A 17,353-nucleotide genomic window follows, 5' to 3' on the forward strand; every position below is an offset into this window, starting at 1 on the left:
GGATAAATTCTCATTCCTGGACTATCTAGTTCAGGATAACATTCTACTTAGCTTTCATTTCTTGAATATAAAACGAACAGAGCCAAGAAAGTAACTTAGGAAAAAACTGGGTGGCAAGGGCAGTCATTTTCTCATAAGTTTTCAAAAGGGGAAAACTCACATATAGATAAGTGTCAAGTGCAGCTCAAATCACCTGAAGAAATCTGGATTAACAAGAGGCAAAACATCAAAGTGGTTAAGAGACAAGACTGAGTTTGACTCTCAGCTCTGCTGCTTACCAGCTATGTGACCTTGGGAAAGAAACAACTTCATCTGTAAAATGGACCTAGTTCATGGGATTGTTGTAAGAATTAAATGAGTTTAATATACTCAAGTGCTTAGGACACCGGTGCCTGAACGTTATTCAAATGTTGGCTCTTACCACTTTCTTAATCTATCAAAATCCAGGTCACTTTTTATTTTCCCAACACAACTAAACCACCACCTTACATTTTATAGTTCTTTATACTCTGAAACACGTTTGCATACAGTATTTCACTTGAAATTTAAAACAATCTTTTAATCTATATGGAATAAGTATCATTCCCTTTCCATAGATTAGCAGGTTTAGAAAGATTAGGTAACTTGCCTAGTGATATGTAGCTGGGATAGTGGACCTCATATAGAGTCTCTGTCGTAACTTCTAGACTTGTGGCTCATTCCACTAGACAAGTATTTTCTAATCTGTCGGCTGTGACCAGCCTTTAAAAAAAAAAAATCACAGAGTAACAGTAAGAATGCTTATTGTTTCATGACTCTATTCCAGCTATTTAAATTATGTGTGTATTTACTGGGATGCAGTCTTTATTGTGGGCACAGATGAAGATGTTCGAAAAACACTGCCCTATACCACGGCTGCCTCTCAAGTCAATATTTATTAAGTACCTATCATAGCCCTCTTCCTACACTATTATATACAACAAAAACATACAATTCTAAGCCATGGTTTTGTTTTTTAAGTGTAATTATCGACTTTCCTATGGATTTGGGGAACTACCTGTCCCACATCAGCACTTCGCTCTGTAACTCTATTATACTATTATACTCTGTAACTCTTCGGCTAGCCTAACACTTTGGAATCAGCTTTTAGTGAAAATTCCTTTTTAAAAAAAGGGGCGGGGCAGCAACTATAACCAAGGTAAGACTGCATTGGGAAAGTGACTACATAAAGGCAAAGAAACGCTTTAAGTTCGAGTGGTCAGACTTTCTTCCCCAGGGGAAAGCTCTATCATTCACACTGAGGAAACTGTATCAGAGAATACTACAAGTAATGATCAAACACAGTTATCTCTCATTCTCAATCCTCGTACAGAAAACTCTTCCCTTCCTATTCTCATGCTCTTTCCTGAATGTGAGAAGTAAACCTTGACTAACTCTGAACATACTCTCAACTCATACCTTTTCTAAGTCAGTTTCCATTTTGGACACGCCTACTATGATGGAAGCTGGGCATCACACAGCCCACCAAGGTCTCTGACAGGAAGCATCCCTCTGCTCTTTAAGATGTTCTAAATTTGGGGGGGTGAAAAGGAGCTCACGCTTTTCCATGGCTATGCATCTACTATTTCCACCATATATTCATTTGGTCTGTTACCTTCTTAGAACTAGTTCTCTGTACACAATACCTTGAGCTTACGTGCCTTAGATTTCTAGTGTAGAGTTTCAGTAAGGCTAGTAAATTCAGTGCAGGTAGGGAATGAAGTTATGCTTATAGTAAACACATCACCCTTCACTGTATTAGTATTATTAGGGTTAGTTTGGCAATAGGCAGATTTTAAGGTAATAGGACAAGGCATGATTGATACACTAATACGTTCTGTTCATTTAGGCCCTTCCTTCTGTCCCAGCCTGAGTAAAGGACAGTGAGGAATTCTGATGTATAACAACTTTGGGGGAGAGTTTCTATAGCCTTAGTGAAAATCAAAAGATCTTGCCTTGCCATTTCACTAAGACTCACTATCACTTGAAGCTTTATGGCTCACACTCCACATGTCCAAGGAATTACCAGGCTTCTGAAGCTAAAGGTGTTTCTGAAAGCAGGAGAGGCTGATAAACCTCAAAAGGACCCAGGAACTGAAATCTTACTGAGGAAGAGGAGCAACACCTCCCCCCATACCCTGCAAACTACCACAACTGGCTAATGAAATTCAGAATACTGGCTATATCCACAGGAAGACTAGAGAACAGAGAGACAGTCCCTTCCCTGCTGGAAGAATACTTTGATAGCTAGAGTAAACACCCACAGAAATAAGATTCTGAACTTAGCTTTAGGAGGCTTCCTCATTTCAGGAACTGCCTTAGGAAACAAAACAAAAACTAACAAAGTAGTTTTAAATTTTTCAAGGACTCAAAGTACTACAGCTCACTCACAGATCAACCCATCAGCAGACTGGCCCTGAGAAATTCCATAATCATTCATCATTGTTGTATGTCAGTGTGTGACCGGTTCTAACTAGTCAAATATGTGTCTTATACGAAATATTAAGGGCCACCCAAACAAAGCAATTTAACTCAAGATTACTTTAGCATTGAGTGAATCAGGAAAAAGTATATAAATACACGTTTTATCTTACAGATGTCTAAATGATCTGTCTTCCTTTATCTCAAAGATGCCTCAAAGAAATGGCTAACACTACACAAATTAACATTTTATAGACAGTGGCAGAAAACAAGTTCACAGCTCTTCTATTCCTGGTACATGCCTCCTTTACTCAGTGTACCTATTCACTGTCCTAATTTCAACTCTGTCAACTTCTCGCTCTGGGGTCTCCCTCACCAACTAAGTGTCCTAACCAACTTTCACCAATTCCCTCTGTTTCAACTGGATTAGAAAGAGAAGGTACCCAAACAGAGTACAGAGTGCGGAGGGTATCCACAAAGTTGAGGGTGGGGAGCCCTGATGTGGGGAGCCAGAACCCAAGTGGTGTGAGAACATCCCCAGAGGGGATGGATGCAGCGACTACTTCCCATTCAATAACAATGAGTCCCAATAGGGTCTGCTCAGATCTTGGCTTCTAAATACTAAATCCTCCACTAACAGGAACAAAGGCTCCTTGGAGAAATGGCTGAGGCAGAGAAAGTACTAGATGAGGCTGGTACATACTACTGTGCAGGAAAGGAAGTGCTCAAAGAATAATGGTGACATGTCAAAGAACACAGAGGCTACACAGGATGCTCAACTGGTGAGGGAAACTCCAGAAAGATAAGTTTACACAGTAGTAATTAGAGGGAACAGAGAATGGATGCACTGAGTGAAGGAGGCATATACTAGGAATAGAATAATTAGAAACTTTTTTTCCTACCACTGTTCAAAAGATGTTAGTTTGGGTTAGTGTCAGCCAAACCTTTGAAATAAAAGGACAGCAAATCACTTGGGCATCTTTAAGGGTTAAACATATAGTTATGTATTTTTTTTTCCTGATTTACTGGCAAAATCTGGGATAATTTGAACATCAAAGTAAATAAAGATAACAGATTAAATTTAATAAAATGTAATAAGTTGAATAAAATAGGAAATCATGAGTCCATACTAATGTAAACAAACTAGTAAACTGAAAGGCTTAAGAGGAAAAGGATATTTGCATGGTATCAAATTGTCTCCTCCCAAAATACTTAGTAATTACAAAGGGAAAAGAGTAACTTTACACTGGAAATGCCTAGCAGGCACCACCTTAACCAAGTGATCAAACATTCCCAGTAACTGGACAAATAAAAATTCTGCACTTCTTGAAATTATGCAGTGAAGAACACAGCATCACTCCTGTGATATTCCTGTTAAAGATATATAACCTAAACTAAACACGAGGAACCATTACACAATCCTACATTGAGGACTTTCTACAAAATAACTCAGTAGTGTCAAGGTCGTGAACATCAAAGAAGGCCTAAAAAACTGTTCCAAATTGAAGGAGACCAAGAAGACATAAGAAATAAATGCAAGGTATGATCCTCAACTGGACCCTTTTTGTAATAAAGAACATTACTGGTACAGCTAGCAACATTTGAGGGGTGTCTGAGAATTATATGATGGCAATCTGTCAATGTTAACTTCCTGATTTTGATGGCTGAATTGTGATAATGTTGGAGAATGTTCTTGTTCGTAGAAGATAAACACCAAAGTATTCAGGATGATGATGCATCAAGTCAGCAACTTATTCTCAAATGATTTAAGGAAGAAAAATATTCTCTGTACTGTACTTGCAGCTTTTCTATAAATTTGAGATTGTTTCCAATTTTTTTTTTTTTTGGCTGCGCTGGGTCTTCATTGCTGCGCGCTGCCTTTCTCTAGTTGTGGTGAGCGGGGGCTACTCTTCATTGCGGTGTGCAGGCTTCTCATTGCGGTGGCTTCTCTTGCTGTGGAGCATGGGCTCTAGGCGTGCGGGCTTCAGTAGTTGTGACACACGGGCTCAGTAGTTGTGGCTCGCGGGCTCTAGAGCACAGGCTCAGTAGTTCCGGCACACGGGCTTAGGTGCTCCGCGGCATGTGGGATCTTCCTGGACCAGGGATCGAACCGGTGTCCCCTGCATTGGCAGGCGGATTTGAACCACTGCGCCACCAGGGAAGTCCCTGTTTCCAAATTTTTTACTAAAATTGTTAAAACAAACAAAAAAAAACAAGATAGCAGTGTTGAAATCTGAAGGGGGGGGTGTGGAGATCATAAAGAAGAGTTGAAGAGTGGTCTGTTAGAAACCATTCTCATTTTATCTCAACGCAGGTGACATCTCTGAATTGGTGCGTGCCGACACTGGGATTCTTGCCTTCTCGAATAGGTTTCCTGTATCTTTCTGCCTCATCAACTTCTAATTTCTTTTCAGCACTTATCTGAATAACATTTTCTCCTGTGCCTGCACTTCAAATTCTCTCCCAACCTCCACTCTGTTCTGGCAATGCTTCCACTAAGTGGCTTTCATACAACTCTCTTACCCTAAAGATGGAAAATTTCACCTTTAGAAAGGTTCCAAAAGCAATGTCTTATCCTGAAGGAGGCACTATTAATGACCCTCCTTTCTTTAGGCCTGACATTCACTAACATCTCCATCAAGTTCATGTTTTAGTAAGAGTTTTTCAAGGCCTTTTCTTCTAAACACATATAACCTATGCTCCAAGGGAAAGCCTTGTTATATCTTCCAGACTGTAACAGGGTTTTGACACTCTTTCCTCCCACTACACAAAAAGTTTCAAATGACATCATAAGCTTTATCTCCAGACTTCCTGAAATGTAGCAACTATAACTAGCTTCTCTACTTTCACACCAGCAGCAGCTGGCAGGCAGAGTCTTGGTTATTCTACAGCAGAAAGGTTTTCAGTAACAATGAAGAGCTTTGAAGCAGTACAAAGATGATGTTTATCACTCATCCTTTCCTCTTCTTTCCTATTTAGGGTGATCATGGAAGTTTTGGAAGAGGAATAACTATATTATAGCCTGTCTCCAAGCAGCCATGAACTTTCTCCCCCCCACACCCTTTTTTTTGGCTGTGCCACGCGGCTTGTAGGATCTTAGGTCCCGGACCAGGGACCAGGGATTGAACCCGGGCCCATGGCAATAAAAGTTCCAAGTCCTAACCACTGGACCGCCAGGGAATTCCCCTTCCCTTACTTTAAACAAACACTAACAAAAGCAGACTCTTAAAATGCATGGCCATACTCTTTGGCAACTTATCCTCAACAAAATTTTTATGCAGCCACATCCATGAAAATATCTAAGGAGATTGACAGGCCCTTGGGAAGAGAGCCTAGCAACAAAGGACAATAAGGTGAGCAACAACATCCAGAATGAAAGCAGCAGCAAGTCACCTAGAGATCGAGGAACAGCCCTAGCTGGAATCAGCTTCACTCTTCTCGTGTTAAAGAGAGAAAATTTTGCTTACAAGCCAATTCAGGGTAACCATCAAACAACAACAGAGAAAGAGGAAATAGCAAAGGAACTTCATCATCTTTAGAGAAAGACAAACTATTTCCTTTTGTTTCTTCCCTCTTTCTCTACCTAGCAAGGATTGTTTCCAAAGACATTATGCAACTTTCTTTTAAAAATCACAAACTAAAATTCCTATAGAGCTAAAGAAACGTGTCCTCAGTGTCATACTGACTTTATTTTTTTAATTTTTAATTTATTATTATTATTATCTTTTTTTTTTTTTTTGGCTGTGCTGGGTCTTCATTGCTGCGTGCAGGCTTCTCTAGTTGCGGCGCGCAGGGGCTACTCTTCGTTGAGGTGCTCAGGTTTCAATAGTTGCAGCGCATGGGCTCAGTAGTTGTGGCTCACGGGCTCTAGAGCGCAGGCTCAGTAGTTGTGGCACACAGGCTTGGTTGCTCCGTGGCATGTGGGTTCTTCCCGGACCCGGGATCAAACCCGTGTCGCCTGCATTGGCGACACTGGCACAGGGGGATTCTTAACCACTGCGCCACCAGGGAAGTCCCCATACTGACTTTAGTGCCCAAAAGTTTTCTTTTGCACTTTTAGTGCAAGCAGAGGACTAAACTGCACCTTGCTAATTACTATAATCTTACAATAAGCACATACTCCTGTGAATGACATTTAGTTCCATCTCAGTCTACTCTCCCATGATAAGCAGCAATGAACTCAAGGATATGATGTCAGAATATAAAAAGCCATTAAGGCTGCTCCTCATAGATTCTTTTAAAATATGATCCTACACAGCTCTTTAAAAGGACAATATGTTTTAATTCTGAAATGGATTTTTACAATGCTTTGACCTCCTATCTAAAAGAAGTCTGGAAAAATAAGTAACTGCAGTGGAGTGAAACATGTCACTCTGGTTATTAAAATCCATCAAGTTCATACTTCAGCCTTAGGATAACTACAGCCAAAAAACTGACTCGCAAGTAATTATCACCACTGTCTGCAATAAAAGTTAATTGGACACAATTGAACTAACGCCCTAGTCATAGGGAAGCTGCAACTGGAGAAGAGCCCACTCCTCCTGCTCCTTCAATCTGCAAATGAAACTGCTAATGATAATCTGTGGACAAACAAGAAATTGCTCTCATGGCTTCCCCACTGCAAATCACTCAGCAATTCCAGCTAATGCCCAGGCATGTTGGGCCAAGAGAAAAATCATTAACCAACACTTCCTTGGATAAAGATGAATTTTAACAATAACCAAGCCTATTAAGGCTGAGAGTTGCTGAGAACTGTTAACTTTCCCCGGACACCCTAAGTAAAGCAATGTGGCCTGATCTCCACACCTTAGTACTATACACGAGATGTGCCCTGTGCCACTAGCATGTGGTAGTAAGAAGAGACATTATGCAAGGCTGGGAGCTACTGTTACACAAATAATTTATCTTCTTGTAAGAGAATCCTGGGTAATCTCATTTTTAGACAGGCAAATGGCATTGCAGATCTGCTTCAATAGCAAAGATTAAATCGCTTCTGAATTGACTTTGGAGTTGATAGATTCCTGCTGCCTGACTCATCTGCCTTCAATTCTGGACAAGAACTGTGCCCTTTCCCCTGGAATTAGTATCAGACTCTCTGCTTTTCAATTCTGTCTACAGCCCAAGAGACTGAGACTCCTAAGGGTATTATGGCATCTTGGGTAGCCACTCTTACAAAAGGGGAAAATTGTGGTCTTTATATCTACAATGACCTGTAAAGTGAGCAGGAGGCAGTAACCTCCTGAGGTGACAGAAGGTAAAAGAGAAAAACAAGTACAAAGTGCTACCTCTGCTTATTTTTTCTTAGGTGGTCTGGGCTCTATCCCAGCAAGGAGGTGGCTAGAGAAATTACTAATGCAATCAGAACCATCCCCAAGGAAGCAGCTGGACCAACTGTCCATTTGGTATACTTTTCAATAAAAGTTATTTTGGAAGGTTGCAGTTTACTTCCTCTAGTCATCAAAATACATTTTCCGATGTGAAATATGGAAAAGCCTAAGAATAGCTCATCCAGTATGTAAAAAAGAGAAGGATCTAGAAACTGTAATATGGACAAAGTGAAACAGGAGTTTAACCTGTAAAAGAGGACACGTAGTAGGAACGTCATTCATTCATTCATTCACTGGGCACCTATGATACACTAGGCACTATGGTAGTAGTAGTACTATGTATTAAGAATACAGATATGGCAGATAAAACCTTGATGAGGTATGTGATTAATGTGATCATTTCATAATATATACAAATATCAAATCATTATGTTGTACACATGAAACTAGTATCATATTGTTTATCAATTAAACCTCAGGAGGGACTTCCCTGGTGGTTCAGTGGCTAAGACTCCACACTCCCAATGCAGGGGACCCAGGTTTGATCCTTGGTCAGGGAACTAGATCCCGCGTGCTGAAACTAAGAGTTCATATGCCGCAACTGAAGATCCTGCATGCCGCAACGAAGACCCAGCACAGCCAAGTAAATAAATAAATAAATAATTTTAAAATAATAATAAATAAATAAACTTCAGGAAAAGAAGGACGGAAGGAAGGAAGGAAAACAGAGCTGTTTGAAAACCCAAATAATGAAAAAAATACTCCCAGGAAACAATGAGAAAGATGGGAGAAAACAATATGGGTCATTGAAGGCTGAGCAAGAATTTACCAGATTGAGACAGGTAGGCCACTCTACACAGAGAAAACTAGCATAATGCAAGGCATGCAGTTGTAAAACTAACTGGCTTGTCTGGGGAACCACAAGTGGTCTGGTATGGAGAGGAGAGTGTCGGGTGTATGGGCTAAACCTGGAGATGAGCCTGATGTGTTAAATTTTGAAGAGCCTTATATTTTATACTAGAGGGACAGAATAGCAGATTAAAAATAAATCAGCAGGGGCTTCCCTGGTGGCACAGTGGCTAAGAATCCGCTTGCCAATGCAGGGGACACGGGTTCGAGCCCTGCTCCAGGAAGATCCCACATGCCGTGGAGCAACTAAGCCCGTGCACCACAACTACTGAGCCCGCACACCTAGAGCCTGTGCTCTGCAATAAGAGAAGCCACTATAACGAGAAGCCCACACACAGCAACGAAGACCCAACGCAGCCCCAAAAAATTAAAAATTAAAATAAATAAATAAATCAGCAGAAAAGTAGCCCTGACATCTTATAGACTAATTGTGATGATTAAATGAGATTATATTTATAAAGTGCTTAGTACAGTGCCTATGCTCAATGATGGTAGTTATAACTATTATTAGCTAATGTCAGACTTTATCCTGAAGCCATGGGGAGATAGGAACAGGTTTTAAGGACAGTAACATGATCAGATGTCTATTTTAAATAAATCTGCTGGAAGTGTGAAAGACAAATGGGAGATGGCAGAAGTCATTTAAGTGGCTATAGTGATTTCGAGGTGTGAGATGATGAAGATCTCAAATAAAGGTGTCATAAGAGGTCTGTCATAGAAAGGAGGAAGCAGCTTTATCTCTGAGCTCCAGAGATCAAAAATAGGTTCATAAAGTCTGAAGAAAGGCAATTTTCAGTGAACATAAACAATAATTTGAGCTTATTCAACAGTGGCACAGCACTAGAAACGCTAAAGCAAAAGCAATGACCCATTCATTAAGAATGATGGAAGAGTTTATTTTCAGTAGCTAAGAATTTGGACTAGACAACCACTAAATCCAATTTCCAGATTCCAAGATTCTAAATCACTTACAGAGGTGGTTTTGTAAAATCATTAACAATTGCTTACATTTGTAGAGAGGTTTACAATTTTCAAAGTGCTTTCACATTGATTCTCTAACTTAATTTTCTCAAATGCCCTGAGATAGTCTGGGCAGGTATCATTAATGCCATTTTCACAGATGAAGAAATTAGGAAAAGCTAGTAACTGCCTGGACTACAACCAGATTTCCTGACTCCTGGCTCTGGGCTCTTTCCATTCTCACCATTGCCGCCAACATGGTGCCAGTGTTGAAAATCCATTCTGAGAAACCATCCCTCTTTGGTCACCTGTTCCAGTGTTTATTCTCAAAATCAGTAAATTCTTCTGCATGTCTTATTTTCGTTGTTCAGAAGTTTCAGCCTATTCCTTTGCCCTCGTGTAGGTGAATAAGAGCTAGCCATCTATCTTTATACAATGTTCCTTCATATTTACATACTATAAAATGTCTGTCATTGGCTTCCCTGGTGGCACAGTGGTTAAGAATCCCCTTGCCAATGCAGGGTACATGGGTTCGAGCCCTGGTCCGGGAAGAGCCCACATGCCGCGGAGCAACTAAGCCTGTGTGCCACAACGACTGAGCCTGTGCTCTAGAGCCCGCGAGCCACAACTACTGAGCCCAAGTGCCACAACTACTGAAGCCCATGCGCCTAGAGCCCATGCTCCGCAACAAGAGAAGCCACCCAATGAGAAGCCCGCGCACCGCAATGAAGAGTAGCCCCCGCTCGCCACAACTAGAGAAGAGCCCGCGCACAGCAACAAAGACCCAACGCAGCCAAAAATATAAATTAATTAAAAATAATAAAGTAAAATGTCTGTCATTTCTCTAATCTAGGATAATTAATCCCATTTACTTGAGTTTTTTCACATAAATATTATTTCCCTTTAAGTAGTTAAGTAATCTAATTAATTTAGTACTAGCTCCAGGAAGATAATATTCTCTTCCCATCACTCCAGTTCTAATCCCCAGATATCTATTCTATTAAAGAGTACTTCCTCCAATTAATTAATGCCAATATTTATTGAGTACCTACTATGTAGCAAGGCATTGCTCCAGGAGCTAGGGACTCAGCAATGAAAAAAACAGACAAAAACTCCTGTCTTCATGGTGCTTCCATTTGTACATGAGGTAGAGTGCAAGGGTCAGATAAACTTAATGAATAGGTAAGTGACATAGACTATTAGAAGGTGATAAATGCTATGAAAAAAACAAATGAAACAGTGTAAGGAGATGAGGAGGACTGGATGGGGCGGCAACCTTAAATAGCATAGTCAGAGTGTGGTCCTCACTGAGAAACTGTACTTTCTTTTTTTTTTTTTTTTTTTAAATTATTTATTTATTTATTTATTTTTGGCTGTGTTGGTCTTCGTTGCTGTGCGAGGGCTTTCTCTAGTTGCGGCGAGCGGGGGCCACTCTTCATCGCAGTGCGCGGGCCTCTCACTGTCGTGGCCTCTCTTGTTGCGGAGCACAGGCTCCGGACGCGCAGGCTCAGTAATTGTGGCTCACGGGCCCAGTTGCTCCGCGGCATGTGGAATCTTCCCAGACCAGGGCTCGAACCCGTGTTCCCTGCATTGGCAGGCAGATTCTCAACCACTGCGCTACCAGGGAAGCCCGAGAAACTGTACTTTCTCCATGCTTTATCTGCTAGTTTCAGTGCAAGGCAGCAGTACAGCTTTTAATTACATAAGAGATCTTTTTTTAGCAATTAAACTATAACTAAAATAGTTTTTCCCCCCTCTCATTTCAAGTTTAACTCTTAGGTACTTGCACATTTAATAAAAAGCAATTGATAAATTTGTTTTGAAGAAGAAAATTTTGTTTCTGTAATGCTGAAATACTCTTCAAGAAATAATGCAAAAAGTAATGCAAGCCCACTAGCACACACACAAAGACTGCTGCCGGATGCAACTCTGACTTTAATAAAGACTAGCGTTTCTCTAGTTGTGGGGAGCTGAAAGATGAGCAGCTGTGGACAGGGGGATGGAGGGAGCTGGTAGAAACAGAATTTTAGAGAGCTACAAAATTGGCATGCAGACTGAAGTGGCATCAGCCTCTCACTTCTAGGTGTACTAAGGAACAATCTCTCCAGAACATACTATGAATGATAAGAACGACACTTTTTAGTTGGGACATTTGTTCAGCTTTGAAAGAGGCAAAAATTAAAATATAGCTTGCTGAAAAAGCAACTTGTTCCAACTGAATTTTGCCACAGGATATGGAAAAAGGCAAAGCACTTTTCTTAAGAGGAAAGGTTCCTTTCATCTCTCTGGAGAAATGTTCTAACACAGTATCACACTCCAATCGTAGCATACCTCACAGGGACTGAATGAAGCCTAAGTACTAAAATCCTCAGTAAAGCACTTTAGTGAATGCACAATAACACCTGGCACGACAGGTCAGAACCAAGATATGGATTCTTCATTAATCCACTGGTCCCACTTTCTGTTGAATGAAAGAGGTTCTGGGAGAATAAGATAAGCAAAAGCCAACCACTACCTTCACAGCTACAAAATTAATGTCTTCATAATAGTAAAACCACTTCCAGCTGAATAGCTGGGTGATAAAGAAGGCCCATTCAGGAACCCAGGAAATGTGACTTTTCCATTGATATACTGTGACCTGGGATGAGCTGCCTTTAACTTCTCATAGTCTTGATACCCCTTTCCTTTTAAAATAGATTAAGTCCTATCCTTTACATAGTAAGTGATAAATGAAATGTCAATGGCAGAAGTACTTTAGCTTTTTTGGAAGGAAAGAAAAAAATTAAGTTGTGAGTAATAATGCTTATGATTCTCCTCTGAAGCAACAGGGATGCTGTGTAAATCACTTCAATTTTGCAAGTGGCATAAAATCTGATTTTCACTCAGATCAGCAACTGATCCTCAAAACCACTTTGCTGAGTGCCAAGAATTAGCAAGTAGTTATAAAACATTGCCTTTTAAATCTGCTGTAATATTCAGTTGATCTTCCACTAAAGAGAGAGAGAGAACATTTTCCCACCAAACAGCGTTTAAAGAAATACTCAGTTTTGAATTTGTAATTTATAGTACTTCTTTGATCACAATCTAATGTGTAAATGGATTTCATTTCGGCCAACAGCTCCCATCATTAGAGTACACAGAGCCCAGTGTTAGAAAAGGGGTTTACTTTGGTAATAGTTCTTCTTTGGCTTGGCTATCTACAGCTTGCCCACATATGATGAATGATTTGCATATCTGTGGGGCAAGAAGACACCAACAAAGAAAACATGCCAGTGTCAAGATTTATGATTTACCTGGAAAATCTCAGTTTTCCATAGAACCTCAGTATAATTAGGTCCTATAACAAGGGTCAAATCTTAAAATAGTAAATAAAACAAACTGTCTCAAGGATACAAAACTGAGCTGAACTTTTCTAGGTTCTGTTTTGAGCTATACACTACCTTTGATGATTAAGAAACTGACTGTAAACCAAGCTGGTGGCAATCTCACCTACTTGTCTCTTGAATGACCAGACAAAGAAACAAAATTTTAATCAGTTTGTTCAGCTGGAAAATCGCAGTTAAAAAGCAGAGGAAGTTAAAGCTATTGCTTAAAAATGTGGCCTAGGAATATCTTTGGATTTTACTTGTCTATACTTTGCCTGTTTGCCCTTCTGCATGAATAATCAAGAACTGACTGTATTCTCTGATCAGGAATGAGCCCTTAACTAGAGTTCTGCCTGTATGTTGGTAAAGATGCCTCCTGCCCATTTCAGCTAGGCTTAAATGCAACAAACTCAGTCTATGACTAAATTTGATCTAATCAGCCACCCGCTCCCCCCCAACCCCGCCCCGGATCCATCGGCACCAAATTTAATAAAACTTCAATTTGGCCTTTCCTTTACATCTCTTTTATTCCTCCAACACCTCATCTTGAACCTTTCTCCTTCTCTTGACTGATCATGGCATCTTGGTCTTTGGATTCTCTTCACAACTAGAGAAATAAAAACACCTTCTCAGGGTAGAGATAGGAAAATTTCAATCATTTCAAATAGGGACCCTGAAAGGAGTTCTTGGATAAAAGAATTAAACATATTAGAAATTCAGAGACCTTGGCTCTGGGTCTGGCTTCACTACCAAATCACTTTCTAAGTTATTTAGACATTCTTGAGGCATTAGTTTTCCCTACCTCAGAGAAATGCTGAGACCACTAAGAGAGTGCTTATTTAATTCATTGGAAGAAAAGTAAAAATATTTATGTTAATACTGGAAATGATTCTTGGGCTGAAGGAATTCTTGTCTTAACCTTTTGTGAGTTGTTATATATTACACCCTACAACTCGACATTTAATTTCAAGGTACTATGTACTCAAGGTATCAAATAATTCCTTTAAACCAGGCTCAGGTCCTCTCTTCTATTACTATATACATTTACAGATGATGAAATCTCTAATTAAGCAAAATTCTAAGATGTGGCCAAACAAAAGGACTGTCCAGTATTCATAAAATGCTAATACAGAAAACAAAGTTGGGGGAGGGAGCAAAGGCCTGGATTCTAAGAAACAGATGAGCTATCTGGGTGTTTGGCTTAAAAAAAAAAAAAAGGATTAAAAGTTTATATCTAAAAGGCAACTCTATTTTGAATGGCTCTAACAATCCCATAATAAGTGCAGTATCAAACAAGTCAGGGTAATTAATTCAGTGGACTCTTCCCCTTTCGCTGCCAGATTGAACAGCTCTGAGGATAATCTCCTTCATTCTCCCAGGGCTCAGTTGGAAGATTCATTATTTATGCCCTCAATTGTTTACTCTGTCCTATTTTTCCATCCATCCAGGCCCAAGTGCAGTGTTATCACTGGCCTGTTTCCAAAATGAATGTATTAGTTCACTGCCTTACTAGTTACAAACTCAAAGATAATCAAACAGTGGTATCTTAACACTGGAGAGCAACTTCATCCCACCACTTGATCCAGGAGAGAAGTTAATGATAATGCTGACCCAGGTTACCAAAAGCTAAATTATTTTAGATGGATGAAATGAAACACACAAGTTATTCTAGTCTTCTTTTTTTTTTTTTTTTTTTTTGAACCACTGAGCAACATATATGCACATCCAACAGGATTCTTAAAGGGCAGTATCATTAGAAAGACAGCTCTGGCCCTCACCAAGAGCAGACCTGTAAACTATTGAGGATTAAACTGATTGAGATGCACTTTGCCTAGCAACCATTCATTAGGAAGAGTTCAGTAACTCACCAGCAATCAATTCCATGTCCTTATCTAAGCCATAAACAGATAACAGACTCCATCAAGTCCTCTACCCTCTGGATTCAGACAGCAAACAACTTCCTCAAAAGATTCAGCTTCCAAGAGTCAACCTTTGGGGGAGGGGGTTGTGCTTAAACACACAAAATATTGTCTCAGACACCTGACTGACAGAGCTGAATAGCTAAAAACTACCACCAGCCGCATCTCCATATGAATGCATTCATTGTCTCCCAGGTCTTTCTGCCTCTAATATTTTCTCACCTTGAGCAAGCTTTTCCCAATTCCAAACCTGACAACACTCAAGTTGATTATCATGAGAATCAAACAATGCCAAGGGTCCAATCTTTTCCTTCACCTTCTCAAGGGGACCATTTTATACTTCTGATGAGAATGGGGGATTGGGCTTGAGTCTCCCTTTAGAGAGAACATAGGGCCCTTTTTCTTAACACATTCTAAGCTGTGACTCACAGAAATAAGCAGGATGGATAAAAACAGATTGCTAAAGAAAAATCAGTGGACTGAACCTCAGCTGCACCATGTCCCCTCAACCTAAGAGATTATGGAAAGTCATGGCTTCATATAATTGTTTCCTTGTAGAGGACCAAATCTGAATTTCCATCCCCCTTAAATGATAATTGGAGATCAGTATAGATACACACCTATGATTAGTCCTATACATAGCCTTTTGTCTCCTGGGAAAAACTCTTTTGGTATTTTGCACCGTGCAAAATACAGATTACACAAATCTGTCAAGAAAATAGAAATATAAAAACATTAAGTGAGCAAAGTGTAATGTAACTTTATAAAGCTGTATTAACTGCTCACTCATGAGTAGACAAAGAAAAAAACACCTAGATATCAAATAGGAGGACAACCTGTTTTTTGGTAGAAGTAAGTTGAAGTTGTATATGCTTTAACATGGCCTCCAAGTGGATTTTGTCACTCCCTCAGCTTACTATATAGACATCAAAGTACACTTCGTTTTATACACTAGCTAGCCGTCAAAGCTTCAAAGTGATTTTTAACAGTTCATTCTCAATAACAAGTTGGGTAAGACAACATCTGGGGGATTCTCTTTGCCTTTCAATTTAAACATGATTCATGGAGTCTTAAGGGATAAATGGGTAATAAACTAAAAACCCAAAATCTAACAAAGGTTTACTGTGAATCTACTTTTTTTTGCACAACTCTATGTTAAGGCTACTTGCAATTTAAAAAAAAAAGTATACTAAGTTCCTGATCCCTAGTAAGTTTCCACAACTGAGATGGTTCCCTACCCCATCCTCCCTAGTCTTTATAATACTTGCTTTTACCCCAAACTGCTCCTTATTGATTAGAGATAAAATAAATCAATGTAAAGAAAAAATATTAATCTAGCTTAAATGGTAAAACAGCTCCAGCATATCAATTCTATCTTCAAAACTGAACTCCCGTTAGAACAATTTCTGGAAACTGAATCTGGATTACAAGACTCAACTCTCAATCATTTCAATTAATACTTACCAAAGTGCTGCCAAAAAAATTGATATTCCTCACTTTTGGCATTCTAGCTCTTTGCTAATCAACGTTAAGATAAATCTGGTCCAAACAAGTTTACCATGAACACTGCCACTCAACACACACACACACACACCCCCTCCCTTTGTTTCTATCATAAATTTTGGGTTCTCTATCTTCAATTGATAACTTTCCTCTCAATTAAAAACCTATAAAGAGGTTCCTGATTTTGGCTGAAGATGAGCTCTGTCCTTCAGAAAGAAGGGATACATACATTGTAGAAGCAAAGGAACTCAAGACATACATATAAATTGTAATGATACAGCCACACGAATTCATGGGGGGGCACTTTAAAAAATAAATGAATTAAACAAAATTCATCTGGATTTGTTTAAAGTTTGGTTTTTGATGACAGAAACTAATCCCTCTGAGAGCCTATGAATGAGAAATATACAGATGGAGAAAAAGATAAGACTTTTAAGTTTCAGTAACGGCAAGGTAAGTTTGCTTGCTCTAGCTAGGTTTCTCCAACAGGGCTGAGTGCTACACAAAGCCGGTAACACTGTACTCGGGGAGAGACTTTAGCAGAGTTAATCGCTAACAACTATCAGGATTTCCTTTAACCACCATCTGACGGGGGCTGATCCCTCTTTCCACTAGCACCTCCTTCCTTTTCAGATTGTTTTTGCTGATTAAGGCAGTCCCAAGTAGGAAAATGGTGAAGACAGCCTCAATGGACACGATGCAGAACAGTTCCCAAAACCCACTCCTATCCTAACCTGCTTTTTTTTTTTTTTTTGGTTTACTGCATCAGATGCCACACAAGAAAGGGCTCCTCTTTTTTCCTCTGTTCATTTTACTACGCGACCGACATCGACACATCAGTAAAAAGAGATGAGAGTCCTGAATCTCCTTACCCTGCTGCACGGGTGAGATGAAGGGAGGGAAAGAAGAACGAAGGGTAGAATTAGAAAAT

The 17,353-nt window shown here is 39.8% G+C and overlaps 2 protein-coding genes across 4 annotated transcripts in view; one reads left to right on the plus strand and one right to left on the minus strand.

The window, feature by feature from the left end:
* The window catches only part of TRAF4 (TNF receptor associated factor 4), a 35,768-nt gene extending 30,300 nt beyond the window's left edge, over nt 1-5,468 (plus strand). Inside the window, exon 9 of the mRNA XM_036836585.1 lies at nt 5,419-5,468. Within this exon, the coding sequence (XP_036692480.1) occupies nt 5,419-5,423 (5 nt within the window). The 3' untranslated portion in view covers nt 5,424-5,468. The remainder of the gene's footprint in view (nt 1-5,418) is intronic.
* Nucleotides 1-17,353, minus strand: part of FAM222B (family with sequence similarity 222 member B) — a 64,424-nt gene that overhangs the window by 19,976 nt on the left and 27,095 nt on the right. The window lies entirely within an intron of this gene.

This window comes from Balaenoptera musculus, chromosome 20, assembly GCF_009873245.2.
Source record: "Balaenoptera musculus isolate JJ_BM4_2016_0621 chromosome 20, mBalMus1.pri.v3, whole genome shotgun sequence".
Taxonomy (NCBI): Eukaryota; Metazoa; Chordata; class Mammalia; order Artiodactyla; family Balaenopteridae; genus Balaenoptera; species Balaenoptera musculus.